Source organism: Argentina silus (assembly GCF_951799395.1).
Source record: "Argentina silus genome assembly, chromosome: 13".
Classification (NCBI taxonomy): domain Eukaryota; kingdom Metazoa; phylum Chordata; class Actinopteri; order Argentiniformes; family Argentinidae; genus Argentina; species Argentina silus.
In genome coordinates, this window is record NC_139667.1 from 12,904,690 (window position 1) to 12,921,778 (window position 17,089).

General features: G+C 47.0%; 3 protein-coding genes across 6 annotated transcripts in view; 2 read left to right on the forward strand and 1 right to left on the reverse strand.

The window, feature by feature from the left end:
- Positions 1 to 7,770, forward strand: part of mapkbp1 (mitogen-activated protein kinase binding protein 1) — a 42,441-nt gene extending 34,671 nt beyond the window's left edge. The window contains exons 16-31 of one of the 4 annotated variants that reach the window (XM_083684161.1): positions 243 to 318; positions 865 to 976; positions 1,085 to 1,148; positions 1,384 to 1,506; positions 1,690 to 1,844; positions 2,001 to 2,056; positions 2,385 to 2,654; positions 3,095 to 3,234; positions 3,387 to 3,532; positions 3,773 to 3,985; positions 4,116 to 4,167; positions 4,508 to 4,649; positions 4,754 to 5,063; positions 5,344 to 6,372; positions 7,058 to 7,143; positions 7,490 to 7,770. In XM_083684161.1, the coding sequence (XP_083540287.1) occupies positions 243 to 318; positions 865 to 976; positions 1,085 to 1,148; positions 1,384 to 1,506; positions 1,690 to 1,844; positions 2,001 to 2,056; positions 2,385 to 2,654; positions 3,095 to 3,234; positions 3,387 to 3,532; positions 3,773 to 3,985; positions 4,116 to 4,167; positions 4,508 to 4,649; positions 4,754 to 5,063; positions 5,344 to 6,372; positions 7,058 to 7,143; positions 7,490 to 7,762 (3,247 nt within the window). In that variant the 3' untranslated portion in view covers positions 7,763 to 7,770. The remainder of the gene's footprint in view (positions 1 to 242; positions 319 to 864; positions 977 to 1,084; positions 1,149 to 1,383; positions 1,507 to 1,689; positions 1,845 to 2,000; positions 2,057 to 2,384; positions 2,655 to 3,094; positions 3,235 to 3,386; positions 3,533 to 3,772; positions 3,986 to 4,115; positions 4,168 to 4,507; positions 4,650 to 4,753; positions 5,064 to 5,343; positions 6,373 to 7,057; positions 7,144 to 7,489) is intronic. The other 3 variants (XM_083684162.1, XM_083684163.1, XM_083684164.1) reach the window with 3 other exon arrangements.
- A 3,692-nt stretch (positions 7,771 to 11,462) lies between these two features.
- jmjd7 (jumonji domain containing 7) lies at positions 11,463 to 13,987 on the reverse strand. Its single transcript, XM_083684165.1, has 8 exons — positions 13,748 to 13,987; positions 13,493 to 13,646; positions 12,975 to 13,228; positions 12,742 to 12,798; positions 12,547 to 12,642; positions 12,340 to 12,416; positions 11,980 to 12,139; positions 11,463 to 11,597 (listed from the first exon to the last, which is right to left on the reverse strand). The coding sequence occupies exons 1-8, from the start codon at positions 13,809 to 13,811 to the stop codon at positions 11,509 to 11,511; spliced, it is 951 nt and encodes a 316-aa protein (XP_083540291.1). The 5' UTR covers positions 13,812 to 13,987; the 3' UTR covers positions 11,463 to 11,508.
- A 380-nt stretch (positions 13,988 to 14,367) lies between these two features.
- On the forward strand, positions 14,368 to 16,940 carry tbpl2 (TATA box binding protein like 2; the record flags this gene model as incomplete). Its single annotated transcript, XM_083684150.1, has 7 exons — positions 14,368 to 14,418; positions 14,756 to 15,102; positions 15,364 to 15,451; positions 15,582 to 15,673; positions 16,140 to 16,307; positions 16,600 to 16,694; positions 16,867 to 16,940. 7 exons carry the CDS (start codon positions 14,368 to 14,370, stop codon positions 16,938 to 16,940), a joined length of 915 nt encoding a protein of 304 aa, XP_083540276.1.
- Between the last annotated feature and the right edge of the window lie 149 nt (positions 16,941 to 17,089).

Here is a 17,089-nt window from a genome sequence, read left to right on the forward strand (position 1 = left end):
GTCCTCTGTGTAGAGACTTGGCTGACCTTGATGTAGATTGATTGATCACTAATTGAATGATAAGCCCTTTTGTGCTTGTGCAGTGGAAATCTTTTTTTTCTTTCTTTTTTTTCCTCTCCTTGAATATCAGTATGTGTCCTACATCATTTAGATTAAAAGGGGATACACCGGAACATTGGGTATGCTTAATGCTTCTAATCCAGCCCTGCCCTTGGTTTAACTCAACTTCTCCTCTGTCCCAGGATCTTCAACATCAGTAACGGCAAACAGAAGAAGCTGTACAAGGGCTCCCAGGGAGAGGACGGGACCCTGATCAAGGTGGGCAGACTCTTCCCCGTCTCCCACTCAAGCAATACACCTCCTCATCTCTCACCAGGGGAGGCTGGTGGAGGTAGACATCGGAGGATGGGCTCATTGTAATGCATGGAACGGAATGAGGAAAGGTATCAAACACATGTGTTTGATCTCAATACATTCCATGCATTACAATGAGCCCTTCCTCTGATTTCTGACTCTAACATGTGACACATTCTCTTATGTATAGGGTGACATAATACTACAATTATATTGAGAGTATATATTCAGGAAGGATAAACCTGCACACCGCTCAGTAGGAGTCCTCGAAAAAACAAAAATAACGTCAGCATTAAAAGCAGTCTTTTTGGACTTTTTGGACTACTGAGTGGTGTCCAGGTTTATCCTTTCCTGAACATGTATATACCCTTAACTAACGCACCTGTGAAAAACAAGTGCAGTCTCTTCCTATTCTAAGTACCTTAGTAGTCCATGTTACCAGATGTTTGAAAGCCAAGCCAGGCCAGGCCAGTGAGTAGCTGTTGAGCCCCTGTAATCCTCTGTCCCCAGGTCCAGACAGACCCCTCAGGCCTCTACGTGGCCACCAGCTGCTCTGACAAGAACATCAGCATCTTTGACTTCTACTCTGGGGAGTGTGTGGCCACCATGTTCGGTCACTCTGGTAAGTATAGGCCTGCTAGTAAAACAATAGATGCTTGTACATCTCAGTCTGTGTGTGATTGTACGGAAGCTTTATCTGATCATCTCCGTCCTCTGTTCTTGTTTACAGAGATTGTGACTGGAATGAAGTTTACCAACGACTGCAAACACCTGATAACTGTGTCTGGAGACAGGTAAATCAGTTGGTGTGAGTGAGTGTGAGTGTGAGTGTGTGTGTGTGTGTGCACGTGCATGTGCGTGTGCGTGTGCGTATATGAAATTGGTGTTTAGTGGTATGTGCTAGTCTTGGCTGTCTTAATTTCTTCATGCTGTGTGAATGAGCCTGTCAGACTCATACCCAAAGTGTTCATGATCTCACGTTAGGGTTGAAATGCTAATCATGACATGAGTGTGTGTTTGTGTGTGTAGCTGTATCTTTGTGTGGCGTCTGAACCCGGAGCTGACCATCAGCATGAGGCAGCGTCTCTCCGACCTCAAACAGAGCGGCAAGCCGGCCCAGAAGACCCCGCCTCACAAACCCTGCACGCTCAGGTAGTGGAATACTTGATAACAAGTTAATGGGTTGATAGCATTGTGACTTAAGGGTCGTGAGAAGTGCAGGCTGTGGCTGTTCAAACAGGGCTGTTCCTGCCTCATTACTGTAATTGAGAAAATGGGTCACATTTAATGTCATTGGGTGTCCCTAAGAGTGCCTGTGTGTTGTGCCCGCGGCAGCGCCAGGAGAGAGGTGCACAGCGCCCCGCCCATCGTCACCATGTCCTCCGACAGTGACAAAGAGGTGGAGGAGGAGGAGGGGATCGAAGAGGAGGATGAAGAAGATATGATCTCTCCTTATATGGTGTCTGGATGCAGCGCAGGGGATGACACAGGTCGGTAACTCGCACATGTTGCTACGCAAACTTGTAACACTGTGGGGGGGGGGGGGTTTCCACACTGTTTTCCTATGGGAGTATTGAAGTGAAATCTAATTGAGTCTAATCTATTTAGATGGCTTGACCTGTAATTGAATCTTTGGTGTTTTCCAGATACCTCAGATGAGAAGCACAACTCTGTCAACTGTCACGGCAGGGAGCTCAGAAAGGTCAGTATCGGCCTGTAGCCTTACCTCAGTTAACTCTGAATCTATACTCCTCCCTTGCTCTCTCTCTCTCGCTCTCTCTCTCTCTCTCCATCTTTCTCTCTCTCTCACTTTCCACAGTCCGTTCATCCGCCAATTCCATGGATCAAATTGAACAGTGATTTCATACTTCTACGTTGTTATCTGTTTTCTGTGGCTGGGGCCTTACGTTTAGAATCACATAGCTCTAACGGTCTACTGCTCTAACGATCTACTGACCAGACACAGTATAACAGTAAGTGAAGTGTCTGTTGTACACCATCTGAACCTGTCTGTCTGACGTGTCCTGCAGGAGGTCTCACCGGGAAACAGACGCTCTTCCCAGGCCGACAGCTCGGGCTCCCGGACCCCCCGGCGCCGCTGGTCCAGACGGATGGGGAGCATGGATCTGATGGTCAAGTCTATGCTGGACCTAAGGGAGCTGGACTCCTTCTCCATGGAGCCATCCTCCACCCAGAACCAGACCCAGACCCAGACCCAAACCCAGGCCCAGCCGGCTGACCTCTACAGGGACCAGGACCTGGGCAGTACCGTCAGCCTGCAGCCCGCCTTCACTGCATGGGTGAGGTGTACTCAAAAAACCACTACACTCAAAAAAAACTTGTTGTTCAAAACTTGTTGTTGTGAGTGGCATCACTGGTCTACACTCAAAAGAGAGAGTTGACCTTTCTTTAGTGTATTCATTCAATCATCCAATCAAACCAAATCAAATTAAAGTTTATTCATTGTATGCACAAAATACAGTTGTAAATAAAACAATGAAATGCTTTTAACGAGGAACCGCTCGACAGTGCAGTGAAATACAAGGATAAGAATAAAATAAAATAATACAATACACAATACACAACCAATAGTAATACATTTAAGAGTAGCCTTGGCATGTGGAATATATACAGATAAAGAGTATAAATATAGCAGCTATGATGGAAAATATGATTATCGTGTAGAGGTAGGCATTTCGGTTCTGATGCATGTGTCGTGTGTGTTCTGTGCTCTGTGCAGGCAGATGAGTCGGGGGAGGAGAGTGGTCAGAGGGGTCACCAGAGACCCCACTACATCATGCTGTCCCCCCAGACCCCCGACACAGAGGGGCCGGTACTGTACCCTGAAGGCTGTGAGGACAGAATCAGCCAAGCTGGCAGGTAAAGGATGAGGGTTTTATTTTCTGTGTCTCTCTCTCTCTGCCTCTCTCCCCCTCTCTCTCTCCCTCCCTTGACCAATGTCCTTATTGTGTGGACAATGTTTTCTATCTGAGTCTAATCTATTCTATTCTACCCATACTGGTTTTCCCCAGTGAGTATCAGGTGACGGAGCTGCCCAATGCTCTGACCAGGTGTGTGAGGAGGAACCAGGGTCCTGACAAACACAGCCCAGACAGCGCCTGCTCTGTAGACTACAGCAGTAGCAGACTGTCCAGCCCAGACCAGCCTCCTGGAGAGGGTAAGAGAGCTACACACACACAGACTCACACAGGCGCGCATGCGCACACACACACACACACACACAGACTCACACAGACACACGCACGCACATGCAAACACACACAGCCCTTTAACAGTCACCTGCACACACACAGCCCTTTGACATTCTCACACACACACACACACATGCCGCAGGTAGAAAATACACACACAGCTACACACATACATACTGAACTGCTGTATCTGTCTCATCTCCCAGTGTGTGTCCCTCTGCCAGACTCTGAGCCCACGGAGCCCCTCAGTGTGGACGGGAACTCGTCAGAGCTGGACATGGAGGACCTGGAGGAGGAGGACGAGGAGGGGGGGGGCGTAGGGAGGGGGGAGGTCAAGATGACCGTCGTACCCCAGACCCCTGACCAGGAGGCCTTCCTCAAACAGCACTTTGGCACCCTGGCCGACCGCAGCAACACAGGTAAACAAACAAGTCAGGAAATTGGCACGCAGCAAGCAAAAGAGTGTCTGCTAAATGTTGACTAAATATTCAGGCAGGTAGAATTGTATGTGAAAGTGTGTTAAATGTGTGTGCTTTTTTTTGTCTTTAGCAAGCCCGACCAGCATATCATCCAAGTTCCTGTCTCAAGGCACTGCTGGAAGGTAAAGCCCTACAGTCCTCCTCTTTCAGCTGGTCATAGAGAACTTCAGTCAACTGATCACTCACTCACTCACTTTCTCTCAACTTGTTTTCAATAAGATATCCTCTTATCAGGGGAGGCTGGTGGAGGTAGAAATCGGAGGACAGGCTCATTGTAATGCATGGAACAGAATGAGGTGTGCAATCAAACGCATGGGTTTGACACCATTCCCACATGTGTTTGATACCATTCTTCTTTCCGTTCCATGCGTTACAATGAGCCGGTCCTCCGGTTTCTATCTCCACCAGCCTCCCCTGCCTCTTGTCTACATTGTCCTGACAGAGTTCTATTTTCTCCAGCAGGACAGCCTTCCCATTCCTGTCTAAGAGCAGCAGCACCAGCAGCATTACTGGGGGTGGTGAGGTGAAGGTAGCCAGCGAGGTCGTCCGGCCCCTGGTCTCAGAGGTTCGACCCCTCATGGAGCAGACCCAGACCCAGACCCAGGTATGTGATTATCATGTGTGATTCATTTACTGTTTTGCCTGTTTTTGCTGCACATTACATTTTCTCATTGAGGTTGAGTAAAGCTTTCTGATCTTGAAAAACAGGTTCAGATGCAGAACCAATTCCCGACCCAGACCCAGAACCATGGCCAGGACAAGGCCGACATCCACCAGACCCATGGCCAGGACAAGTCCCCGATCCAGAGGAGGGTCTCGGAGGACAAGAGTATTCATGGGAGGCTGGAGGTGGACCCTCCAGAGAAGGGCTTGAGTCTGCGCTCCTCCCCCTTCAAGAAGAAGCCTCCCGGGGTGGACTCTCGTAGGATGATCAGCCCCGTAGCCAGGGCTGCAGCCTCACACATCACCTCCACAGGCCTGCGCAAGTCCCAGTCAGTCCAGAACCTGCCTACCGAGGGTGAGAAGCATACAAATTACTGGAGACTGGTGGAGGTAGAAATCAGAGGGCTCATTGTAATGTGTGTTTGATATCATTCCTCATTCTATTCCATGCATTACAATGAGCCCGTCCTCTGATTTCAACCTCCACCAGCCTCACGTGATGATGATAGAAATATAATATTTATAATATTTATATGTGTCTCTATGCAACAAAGCACTATAATGTGACCATGTTTTTTATTTTTTATTGAAACCGAGAAAATAAAACTTGACATTTGATTTTGTGTCTCTTTCAGTAGTTGAGACAGTATCAATTACTGCCCAGACGGCCTCTCGCCCCTCTAAGGAGGTGGCCCCCCAGCCTCAGCAGCGCCCGGTGACCCTGCCGACTACGCCACGCCGTACCCTCCCCCCGGTGCCCCTCCCCTCCAGCCCCAGTTCCCCCCATCCCCGGGACGCTCCCTCCACCCCGACCACGCCCACCGCCACCGGGACCGCCACCATGCCACGCGGCCTCAAGTCCCGCTCCTACATGAGCCCGACCACCAGCTCCATGGCCAAGATGTCCCGCTCTGTCTCCATGGGAGACAGCCTCAACATTCCCGAAGAGGAGAACGGATCGCCGGAATACCGCCGGGCCTCAGACTCCTCCAACATTCCCAGGAACGGGGCCCAGGGCAAACCGGCTCCCCCCGTCGCTGTGGTCTCTTCCACCGCTCCCCCTGTAGCTGTGGTCACATCAGGCTCCTCCTCCTCTTCAGGCTCCTCCTCCTCAGGTGTGGCCATGCCCCACGTGGCGGTTGTCCCTACCCTCATCACCAACATACCTCCCAGTAACCCCGCCTCCAAGAGCCTGCATGCCAAGCTGACTTGCAGCACGCGTCCTCAGATCAGTCTGGACATCTCCAAGCCCCTACCAGACAAGCCCTCCCTGGCTTGCTTCTCCCCCAGCTCAAAGACCTCCCGGACAGGCAGGGAGGACAACAACCTATCCTCCTCCAGGCCTCCTGTTAGCATCTCGCCCCTGCAGGGCCAGGGCCAGGCCCCTCCACTGACCAGCAGCAACATCCAGCTGGTCACTGCCCTGTCCACCTCCACCTCCATCACTGGCCCTGTGGAGAGCCCAGCTCAGAGCCCAGAGACGGAGCAGTGTGGTCCCACAATGGAGCTAAGCGGTCCCATGGCAAAGCTGTGCCAGGAGGCCCATGCAGACAAACTGGATCAGACTCTGCCACAGACAGAGGAGGGCCCTGTGATGGAAGAGGTGGCCCTGCAGGGAAGCCCTGTCTACCTGCTGTCTGCTACAGGACCTCAGGACCTCTCAGGTTTGCTCCAGCACTCTCCTTCTTCCTTCATCCTGTCATCTCTTCCTCTGCGTGTGGGCCTGGGTGTAGGCCTGGGCCCTGGCCTGAGCCTGCCCATTAAACACTTCTATACCACTGGTCTGTGGCCTGCTGCCTCCGCCTCTGTCTCCACCTCCACCCCCATGTACTCTTCACCCTCTTCAACCATTAACCATTACCTCCTGACGGGTGAGGCATGCTCTGTTGTCTCTCTCTCTCTTTGCCTCTCCTGTTTGTTTGTTTTTGTGCATCCTCTATCTTTTTATCTCTCTCCCTCTCTCTCTTTCTTTTCTCATTCCATTAACATTGTCCTCCTGTGGTCATGCATCCTGTCCTGTTGTCTTTATTCTCCTGTGTTTACCAACTGTGGGTTGTCCAATAAAATAACTCTCTTGATTTACTTGCCATGGATAGATTCTTACCAGGGGTGGCTGGTGGAGGTAGAAATCAGAGGACAGCTCATTGTAATGCATGGAATGGAATGGTCCATGCACGGAAGGCATCATTCCATTCCATGCATTATAATGAGAAAGTCCTCAGATTTCTACCTCCACCAGCCTCCCCTGTTTCTTACTAAGTACTTTCTTACTAAACCATGAAACTAAAATTGAGTTGCAGTGCAATAGATAAACATAGACCTGACTGTGTAACTCTCTCGGTTCACCAGACATCTCCCTCAGTATGGAGTCCTGCAGGGTAGTGGCCGCTGAGCTGCAGAACACCTTCAGGAAAGCCTCCCACTTCTACAGGATGGTGAGCCAACAACCGTCACTTGACCATCTGTTTACCTTCACTTCAATATTGGTTTTACCTTGACTGCTATTGTGTAAACCACTGGCTGCATCTCAGATGACACCCAGGGGAGGCTAATGGAGGTACAAATCGGAGGACGGGCCCCTTGTAAATGCGTGTGTTTGATACCGTTCCTCATTCGATTCCATGCATTACAATGAGCCCGTCCTCCGATTTCTACCCCCACCAGCCTCCCCTGGATGACACCCTATTCACCTCTCTGTGTCATTTGAGTGTAAACTCCTGTCTCTATCTGATGGTATTGAGAAAATAGGATGTGTGACTGTATGGTTGGGTGTCCTACCAGGTGAAAAGTGTGTCAGCTGACTCCAGCCAGGAGCACCAGGAGATGTCCAGGGTCCTGTCGGAGGTCTTTGAGACGGTGCGGACAGAGCTGAGCGGCCTGCCCGAGGACAGGCCCTCCTCCCCCAGGGGGTCCCTGTGTCCACTGGGTAGTCGGACACTGGCGGTGGTCCCAGCATTAGGCTCAGGAGAGGAGAGGACTCTGGCTCTGCTGGAACAGTACTCACAACTCCTCCTACAGGCCGTGGAGAAGAGACTGGACAACAAACTCTCCTAGACCTCCTCCTATTCTTCCTCATCTTCCTCTTCCTCCCCAAGACTGAATCCTCTCCTATCTCCCTTCCTTGAAGATGTAGGATCTTAAGCCATTGCGCAAGGACGATATCTGCTCAATTCTTAATTCCGTGGACCTAACTTGTTATTTAACTAAAGTTTTGTTTTTATGTTGTTTTAATGAACAGATTAAAAAATCCTGAAGGAAGGACGCCTGTAATGTTTTTTAGAAGTTTTTCTTTTTGTAAGGACTAAGTTGTCGTTTCTCTGCTGGTCGTCCCTCTTCCTCTCCCTATTAGACTGATGAAAGAGGGGTTGTGAGGGGTGCAGCAGCGCTCAGCACACAGCCTAGCGCCCCCTGGAGGCCTACTATAACACTAGCAGCACAGGCGGTGAGGTTCCTCAGGGCGAACTGCACTACAGACTACGCTATCTGCCATCCTACCTCCCTATAGAGGGTGCTATTTGGCACTTGCAATCTCACAACCACCCCCCTCCACCCCCACCCCACCTCCCCATTGCCAAATATTGTGCCCTGCTACTTTGTTTTGAGAAGGCTGTTGCTAAGGAGGTAGTTGGCGGTTCCACCTTTTCTTACATCTCGATATAAATGAAGGAAATGAGATGACTGCATTGGAGCTGATCTGGCTGTCATGTTGGGTAGAAGCAGCACCTTTGGACAATCGGAGGGCGTTGTTACTGTGTGACCCCAGTGCTGAAGAACTACCCTGATCATTACAACGTGAACTGTCTGTGTGTCAGTGTCCCAACCAGGGCTGTACCCACTCAGACATGAAAAGGACCACACAGGTCAGCTCGCAGACTTTGAATACACATTACACAAGGGATTGAAGACCCTATCAAGTCTTAAAAGCCAGATTATCAGATTCAGACATGTATCTTGTTTTACTGGGTGATTTTCTACATTGTGCGTTTGAGAGGTCCTAATTGTGTACATGGGAAGTGTGTGTGTATTTATTGTGTTGTAAGAGGTCCATGTTACAGTGTCGACCCCACAGGTGAATTGTACAGTTTGTTTTGATACTACTGACGGTGTCAGTATGGCTGGTGCCAGAGCAAGGGTTAGTGTCAAGACTTGAAAATACATCAAATGAGTCTCCATGGTCACCTCAGCCCCAACTCTGCAGGATGATTTTATATGAAACGTATATATTGTGTTCCCAGGACATTTTTGTACTCCCAATTGATACCCAAGGTGTGTAAAATGATATACACATGTCTCAAGGACACTGGTGCCTTAATTCAAAACCAGCTTTTCATTTAAAAAATGGACTCCTTAAATTCATGGTTCTAGATTTGAAATGTAATCAACCACAACAGGATATTTAACGTGATGCATTGCATCCTGGCAAAAGGTGACTACTGAAATTGAGCGACTACTGTAGGAATCACATGATGTTAATGATGAGAAGCTTGTTCTGATGACACTAGTGGAGAAGTGACACCCCATCTTAGGGCTTTTGTTACCCGAGGGAAGGACCTGGCCCAAGATGATGTTTAGGAGTTATTATAAACTTCTGACTGGAAAACTATAGAGGATATAAGTATGGCATGACAATGATAGTCATATGAGTTGGCTAAAGCACATATAGACAGGCAAATGTTGTCACCCTTTCCCAAATGCTCTACTTTGGATAATCATGATCGATATTAAGCGCTACTGAAAACAGATTGTGGTGAAACTGAAAACAAAATGCCTGGCATATTTAGAAAAACGTTTCACTCTCTTAGCTGTTGCCGCAGATGCAAACCTGGCAGAAAGATTCATGATTTCTGCTACTGCTTCAGATTTCCTACCCTGGTCTCTGGCACTATCTCCTTGTTTCCCCAATGATGATGTAAAGCACTTTCATTCCTATATAACTGTACTAGGTCAAAATGATAGCTTTGTAATAGCTTAGCCTTAGGATACTAAACCTTCAGGGTCTCTATGCTGTTACCTGTTCTTGTTTCTACTTCAAAGGCTCACAGACTAAAGCCATGTCCAGAAACCATCCCTAGGCCATCCTCTATTCTCTACCCCATCCAGGGGAGGCTGGTGGTGGTAGACATCGAAGGACGGGCTCATTCTAATGCATGGAACAGAATGAGGAATAGTATCAAACACACGTTTGATACCATTCCGTATTCCGTTCCATGCATTACAATGAGCCCGTCCTCTGATTTCTACCTCTACCAACCTCCCCTGACCCCAACATAGGGCTAGGGCTACTGTACTTATAATCCCTATCCTATTGTCTCAGATAATATCTACTAGGAGGATCTGGGGCTAGGGGTTACTTCTGGATGGGTCCTACTCATATTCTGCTGCTATAGCTATGGTGGCAAACACTAGCGCAACACTGCCCTCTCCTGGTGTACCTGCATCACTGCCCAGCTGCTATAAAAGACATTCCCACCTCTCTCTTCTGCTGACAGGACAACTTGTTGTTTTTCAATGCTAATCGTTATGACCCAGATGCTTTCAAACAGTTGTAATGTTTTGGCAGTGTTGGTCCCACCATAATACAGTAATAGTGTTAAAGAGTCACCTTCTGGTTTTTAATCACCTAGCTGTAGTTCATTGGCTTTGTTGGACCTTCTGGGCATTAGGGATTACGATACTTGGGAATCCTAGACCATAATACAAATGGATTTGAATAGGAGTTTGAAAATGACTCATCACTTCATGACAGGTCAGAAGATTTGTTCTGTAACTTTTCACTTTTGATGGAAACAGTCCTCCATTCAGGGACCCAAATGTCCTTCTTCCATCTTCGATATTCAATGTCTGGAACACTTACACATCAAATGTCAGCCACTTTAAAACTTTTACGCTTCTGCTAAAGTATTGTTTCATGACTCGATGAATGTGCATGGACTGCAGAAAGTGTACAAAGCATGACAATGAATCTGAGATAGTAGTAAAAGACTGACATGGAATGAATGCTGTTACATAGAATACAAAGTCATTCAATTCTCTGCTTTATTCAATATAATTACTCCCTGTCCTGATCTAGCAGCCATGTTTAACACAGGACCTAGCAGACTGAAGACCCTATAAAGACAAAGGATTGTATTTCATAGGACAGTAGGACAGGTAACCGCTACCTTTCTACCGCTAGCATGAGTGTATATATATATATATGCATGAAGGATACTGGCTTGAGTATTGAGACTGGCTTGTTTCACAGTAGGATTGCATGGTTTTATGATACCCTAGGCTTGTTCACTGTAGGAGTCCATTCAGCTCGCTGACTGGTTCTGACTGGCTGGTTCCCTCATAGTTGACGCTATAGTAGTTCTAGTCTCACCTTTTATATGATGATAATGATTCTGTCTTAATTACAGATGGACCAGAAGTTTCTTTCTGCTTTTATATGAAATCACCTTTTCTGAAATGATGTGACCCGTTTTTCTGTTTTGCACCGGCCTCAGTTCAGTGTTTTTACCTTTTAGTGTTTTTACTGTATGTCCTCAAGTTCTCTGGCGGAGAATGAATAAACATATTTATTACACACAGCTTGGGTTTTCAGATCACTTTATTTACAGAGTACAGACATTTGCTGGGTGGACAAGACTGGGACTGGACTGCGTCAGAAAGCATATGACTTCAAGATCACAGGCATAACAGCAATGAGAAACTTGTAAGGGTTTTGTACAAGTAATGAGAAGGTATTCAGCTCATTGACTGGTGAGGAAGAGCCAACGACTGTCCTCAGATCTGCCTGACCTGTGACCTCTGACCTGTCATAATGGCCCCACAGCTCCACAGAGGGACTCCACCAGCTGGAAGTAGTTGTACTTGACGTCATACTCCATATCGTACCAGAAGTTCACTGAGGAGACAAAAAAACAAGCTGATGAACATATTTATCAGGGGAGGCTGGTGGAGGCAGAAATCGGAAGACGGGCTCATTGTAATGCATGGAATGGAATAAGGAATGGTATCAAAAGTGTTTAAAACCATTCCTTATTCCATTCCATGTGTTACAATGAGCCTGTCCTCCGATTTCTACCTCCACAAGCCTCCCCTGTGATTAACATATTCATCCCTCTGTAAGGAATGCCTCAGCAGTCCGTTTTATAGTTGTTCAGGTTTGGGTCGAAATAGCGTTTGTTTTGTGTGCACTGGTGCAATCTCTGCCAACCTGACAAGCCGGGAAAGCGAAATCAAGCGCACCTTTCTCCACATGTCTGGTAGTTACAGTAGCACAGTACCTGCGATGCATCCGTGAGACTGGCGGACATGGTGGAACCAGAGAGAGGGCAGGTAAAGCATCTCTCCAGCCTTCACAGTGAGGTGGAGCGGCCGTGCTAGCCTGTAGGCTGGGTACCGCTCCAGGTCTGGGTTTAACGGGTCCAACGGGATCCACGGTACCTGGGGGAAGGAGAGGAAGAGAGCATACAGTAGAAGAGAAGACCATTAGAACGTTACACAACTGACAATATGATGTCTTATAAAGACGATTGCTTAGAATCATCTATGCTTAGGCTAATCATTTTGAATAAGAAGAGAACTTGTGTGAGAGATGCGCCTCATTCCATGCATTTTGGTTTGCTTTCTGAATCTCAGCCCACCTTGTCTGATTCTGTCTCATCGACCACTTCAAAGTCGCCGTCCTCTTTCTGTCTGTAGGTCGCAGGCTGGTAGAGCTCTTGGAAGAGAGAGACAGAGCCACACAGGTAAGGGATGACATCACAATCAGCACATTTTTTTATGTTAACATCAGAATTCCTATATTGACGTCAGTTTCATATAAGGTTTAAGTAGGGATTCAGCCATACCATAGGGTATAAAGGGTCGGTCGGACGGAGGGAGGAGAATGAAGTGTTTCTCTCCAGAGATCACACAGTATAGGTTCTCATAATGGTCCTTGTGCACTGGAAAACAATGAGATTGGTTCAGAGGTTGGTTCTTTTATAATGGGTGGAATCAAGACAAAATCACAGACCTTCTCGTATGACTAGAAAACAACTTACTTGATGTGACTGCGCTGGATTCTCCCAACCAGAAATTCACTGCATCAGGTAACTTCCCTGGAAAGACATAGAAAAGTAAAGGAACAGTTGAAACCTATTACTAGTCATATTCATCTAGTCTTTCAGAGAGGATGAATGAAGAACAGCATCATTTTCATTCGATTATGTCTAAAAAAAAAAAAAATGTCTTCTTTCTCCAGTCTGAGGCTGTAGATGCTTTGTGTGGAACCCACCGAGGGCTTCACTCATCCAGGGTATGTGAGGCTCCACATCCCCTGTCAGCTCTGGTAGCTCCTCCGTCAGGTTGGAGCACTGTTTCTGTACGTAGAACACCCCCCTGCTCTCCTCCTTCCCCTCCACGATGTCCAGCAGAGAGGAGAACGTCATCTGGCGCTCCTCGGGCATGACAAAGCGGTCACCACACACAGCGTCAGCATAGCCATTAGGAGTCACGGCAACACTGATGACCTTTGAACCCACCACCTCCCTGTGGAGAAAAAAGACATGGGGGGGGGAAAATAAAGAACATGTTGTGATGAAGAGAGGACCGAACAGAGAAAGAAAGAGCTGTCATCATAGCTGTAGGCTGAACACACACTTATAAGAGTCTGTCAATCCACTTCAGATGTGCAGCAGGGGAGGCTGGTGGAGGTAGAAATAGGAGGATGGGCTCATTGTAATGCATAGAATGGAGCCCGTCCTCCGATTTCTACCTCCACTGATGTGCAGGTAGGTAGCTGTCATACTGCACCTGAGATAGGAGGGATTCCACTTGGACAAGGCTGGCCAATGACTGAAAGCATTCTTGATGATGCAGGGTTTGTTTGGACCAATCCATTCACGGTAGAACTCCAGAGGGGATGGAGGCTGCTCCAGGTACGGCACCTCTTCATTGAGATAAAGCTCTAAATAGATTGAACATGACACAGGTCGTTTACTGTGATTTGATCAAGTTAAGACCAGTGAGATTAAAGTCTTTTCGTATGATATGGAAGATATAACTTACCACGTGCCTCCCGAGGAAACTTCTTTAAACACTTTTTCACTAAAAGATCTATATTTTCTGCCATTACATTTTACGTTAAAATGTAACGTGATCATAACCCAAAGAATAATTCAGTAGACTATAATATCTACACTTTACTTTTAAGAATCGCCAGGAGTATTGTTCAATATAATAATAATAATACAATTAAATATCTGTCTATGAAACGTCATGCCACAGTAAAAACGTGCTGCAGCCTCCGTCATATTTGTTTACCTCCTTCTGCGCTTGCGTTAACTCCTTCTGCTTCTGCATAAACGACGATGGCCAAATATTGATGCAGGAAGACGTCTCCCTCTTCTGGCCGGAGTCTTATAGAATGTACTTCTTTTTATTTGACTTAAGACTATCATTTTATAAAACAAGGTATATGCATTGATTTGCAATACCTGCGATTATGCACTGTCTCGTTATATCAACTGTTTTTCGCACCTACAGTTCAGTTCTGCTCCTGGAGAGCATTCCACTGGGAATCTGAAGTTCACACCTGTTGTCAATTTAGCTTGTTCCTCCTGTCAATCAAGGAGTCCATCAAGGTCCCACTGAAAGTAAGTTCTGACTCTATTTCTGCACTGTCAGCCATGGATGATGAGGCTACATTGGAGAGTTATTTTGATGAGTCCATTGCAAATGTAAGTGCATACAGTCAGGGGTACAGCCCTATCCCTAATTGAGAGGACATGGGGATTGAATTATGAAAGTGCTGCTGATATCAGTTGATTGATTCATGAGGCTGACAAATGAACCTTGTGGACTGCAATGTCTATATCTATTGTTTCAGTGTTTACCTAAATGTCACTTGTGGTGATGTTGCTCATTGTTGAAAGTTGCTTTGCTATAAAAAAACTGAATGATGTACACATTTCAGATTTCATCATCTTCATGTCACTGGAGGCTGGTGGAGGTAGAAATCGGAGGATGGGCTCTTTGTAATGCATGTGTTTTTCTCATTCCTGATGTGGTCTCCAGGATGCTCCTGACTACTTGTTTGAGGGGGGAGACCTGGGCTTGCAGGGTCCTCCCCAGCTTCAGGACCCCTCCTTCCTGTCCTCCACCCTGAATGGACAGAACAAAGACGATAACCTGGACCTCAGCTTCCTGCCTGATGAACTCAGCACTCAGGAGGAGTCCAGTGGAAACACCCCTGCTAACGTGTCACAGGACAGTGGTATCTTCCAGGGCTACAGGCCTGAGGAGTCTGCTGCAGAGGGGGACCCTACCAAGTCCATGCCGGGGGCCTCTCCCTTCTGTCCCATGACCCCTATGACCCCCATGACACCGGTGGCCGAGAGTTCTGGAATTATCCCTATGTTACAGTGGGTGATGTGAAATCACTATGACTAGGGCTGGGAGTTTTTTCCTGAGCATGTGACCTGACCCAGGAATGGAAGGAATGGAACTCTGGGCCCTAGTTGTATAGGCTATAACTAGGGTCCAGAGATGTTTCTGGTCGAGTCAAGTGGTCTGGAAAAACACATGGCCCTTGCGATTACTTTGTAATCTAGCTTGGCTAGCATCTTATACTTGGTTAACACTTCTCAGTGCATGAGTGTGAGCCCCTGCTTGTTTATGTGCAGGAATATTGTATCAACAGTGAACCTGGCCTGTCCTCTGGACCTCAAATCCATCGCCCTTCAAGCCAGAAATGCTGAATACAACCCCAAGGTATATCAATGTATCAAATTACCAACACCATATGAATGAGGAATTGTGGTCTATCATCATCAGACACTTTCATAAGCCGTTGTCACGCCTTCATTGAGAGCATTGTACTCTTTAAACTCATGTTTGTCAGCGTTTTGCTGCTGTCATCATGAGGATCCGGGATCCCAGGACCACAGCACTCATCTTCAGCTCTGGGAAGATGGTGTGTACTGGAGCCAAGAGGTGAGGACACTCAGGATAGATGAGATGATGCACTTTATCACACTGCCCACTCAAGGCATTACAATGTCTTTGGATTTCTACCTCCACCAGCCCTCCTCTGGCCCACTCATAGCTCTCCTCCCTGCAATCAATTTGAGTACACCTGTAATTCCACAAACCGCTCTCTATTTTCGCTGCGAGTGTCTGACTTGGCTTTAACCTTTATGAACAGTTATAAGGTTGTACTTTTGACAAAGTTCACTCAGGATGGATGAGATGATCCCCTGATCCAGGCACTTGAAAATAATATCACTCTGCCATAGCTCTCCTCCCTGCAATCATTCTCAGTACACCTGTTATTTGTCAAGCCACTTCACTGCTCTTCATCTAGGCAGAGTTCCTGACTAGCCTTTCAACAACTGTCATTGGTATCATATCTTTATGAACTGTTATACTTTGATGAAGTTCACTTTGCCTGTCCAAGCAGTGAGGAGCAGTCTCGCCTGGCTGCCAGGAAGTACGCCCGGGTGGTGCAGAAGCTGGGCTTCCCGGCCAAGTTCCTCGACTTCAAGATCCAGAACATGGTGGGCAGCTGTGACGTCTGCTTCCCCATCCGCCTGGAAGGCCTGGTGCTCACTCACCAACAGTTCAGCAGGTTGGACACACACACACACACACAGGTTAAAAGGCTGGTGCTCACTCACCAACAGTTCAGCTATAAAGTAAAGTGAAACTCCTGATCCAGTCGACTTTGGATAGAGTTTCCCAGGCCTGAACCAATTCAATTACATCCAAACAGAAATTAGATAATCACCCCTTTTGTCAGAAATAAGACTTTCCTTTTAACTGACTGCGAAGTGCATTTCCACTGAATAATCAAATAGACCCCAGACCTGAACAATATCTCTGTTCTGTTCTAACCTGTGCTATAATCTTTGCCCTTCTAGTTATGAGCCCGAGCTATTTCCTGGTCTGATTTACCGCATGGTGAAACCGCGAATCGTGTTACTGATTTTTGTATCTGGGAAGGTAGTTCTTACAGGTGTGTTTGGGCCTGACCGGGCGGTTGAAATGTCCAGAGAAATATCCACAGATGTACATGTCTACCTACTCTGTTCTGAAGGTTTTATATTTTGTATCTGTCCTATGCTATTTTTTGATTGACATGTTCCCCTTACATTTCTTTACATTGACTTGAAGAATGTGTATTTCAGGGGCTAAGGAACGTACCGAAATCTATGATGCCTTTGAGAACATTTACCCAATTCTGAAAGGATTCAAGAAGTAATGAAGAAGAGATGTATTTATGTTGCTGATGCGAAGATGAGAACATTGAATGCACTTCAATCTTAATTTGTATACAAATAGAAGAAATATATTATATGTATGTTTTATTGTTTAATTTTGAGTGTTCCACTAAAAGTTGTGGATGATACT

Bases quoted from the DNA above. Each gene is read 5' to 3' on its own strand.
- jmjd7 (XM_083684165.1), bottom strand. From the start codon at position 13,811: ATGGCAGAAAATATAGATCTTTTAGTGAAAAAGTGTTTAAAGAAGTTT. The intron at 13,229-13,492 runs GTGCAGTATGAC...TTTTCTCCACAG, and splicing joins TGGAATCCCTCCTATCTCAG to GGAGGTGGTGGGTTCAAAGG. The intron at 12,643-12,741 runs GTAAGTTGTTTT...ATTGTTTTCCAG, and splicing joins ATCCAGCGCAGTCACATCAA to TGCACAAGGACCATTATGAG.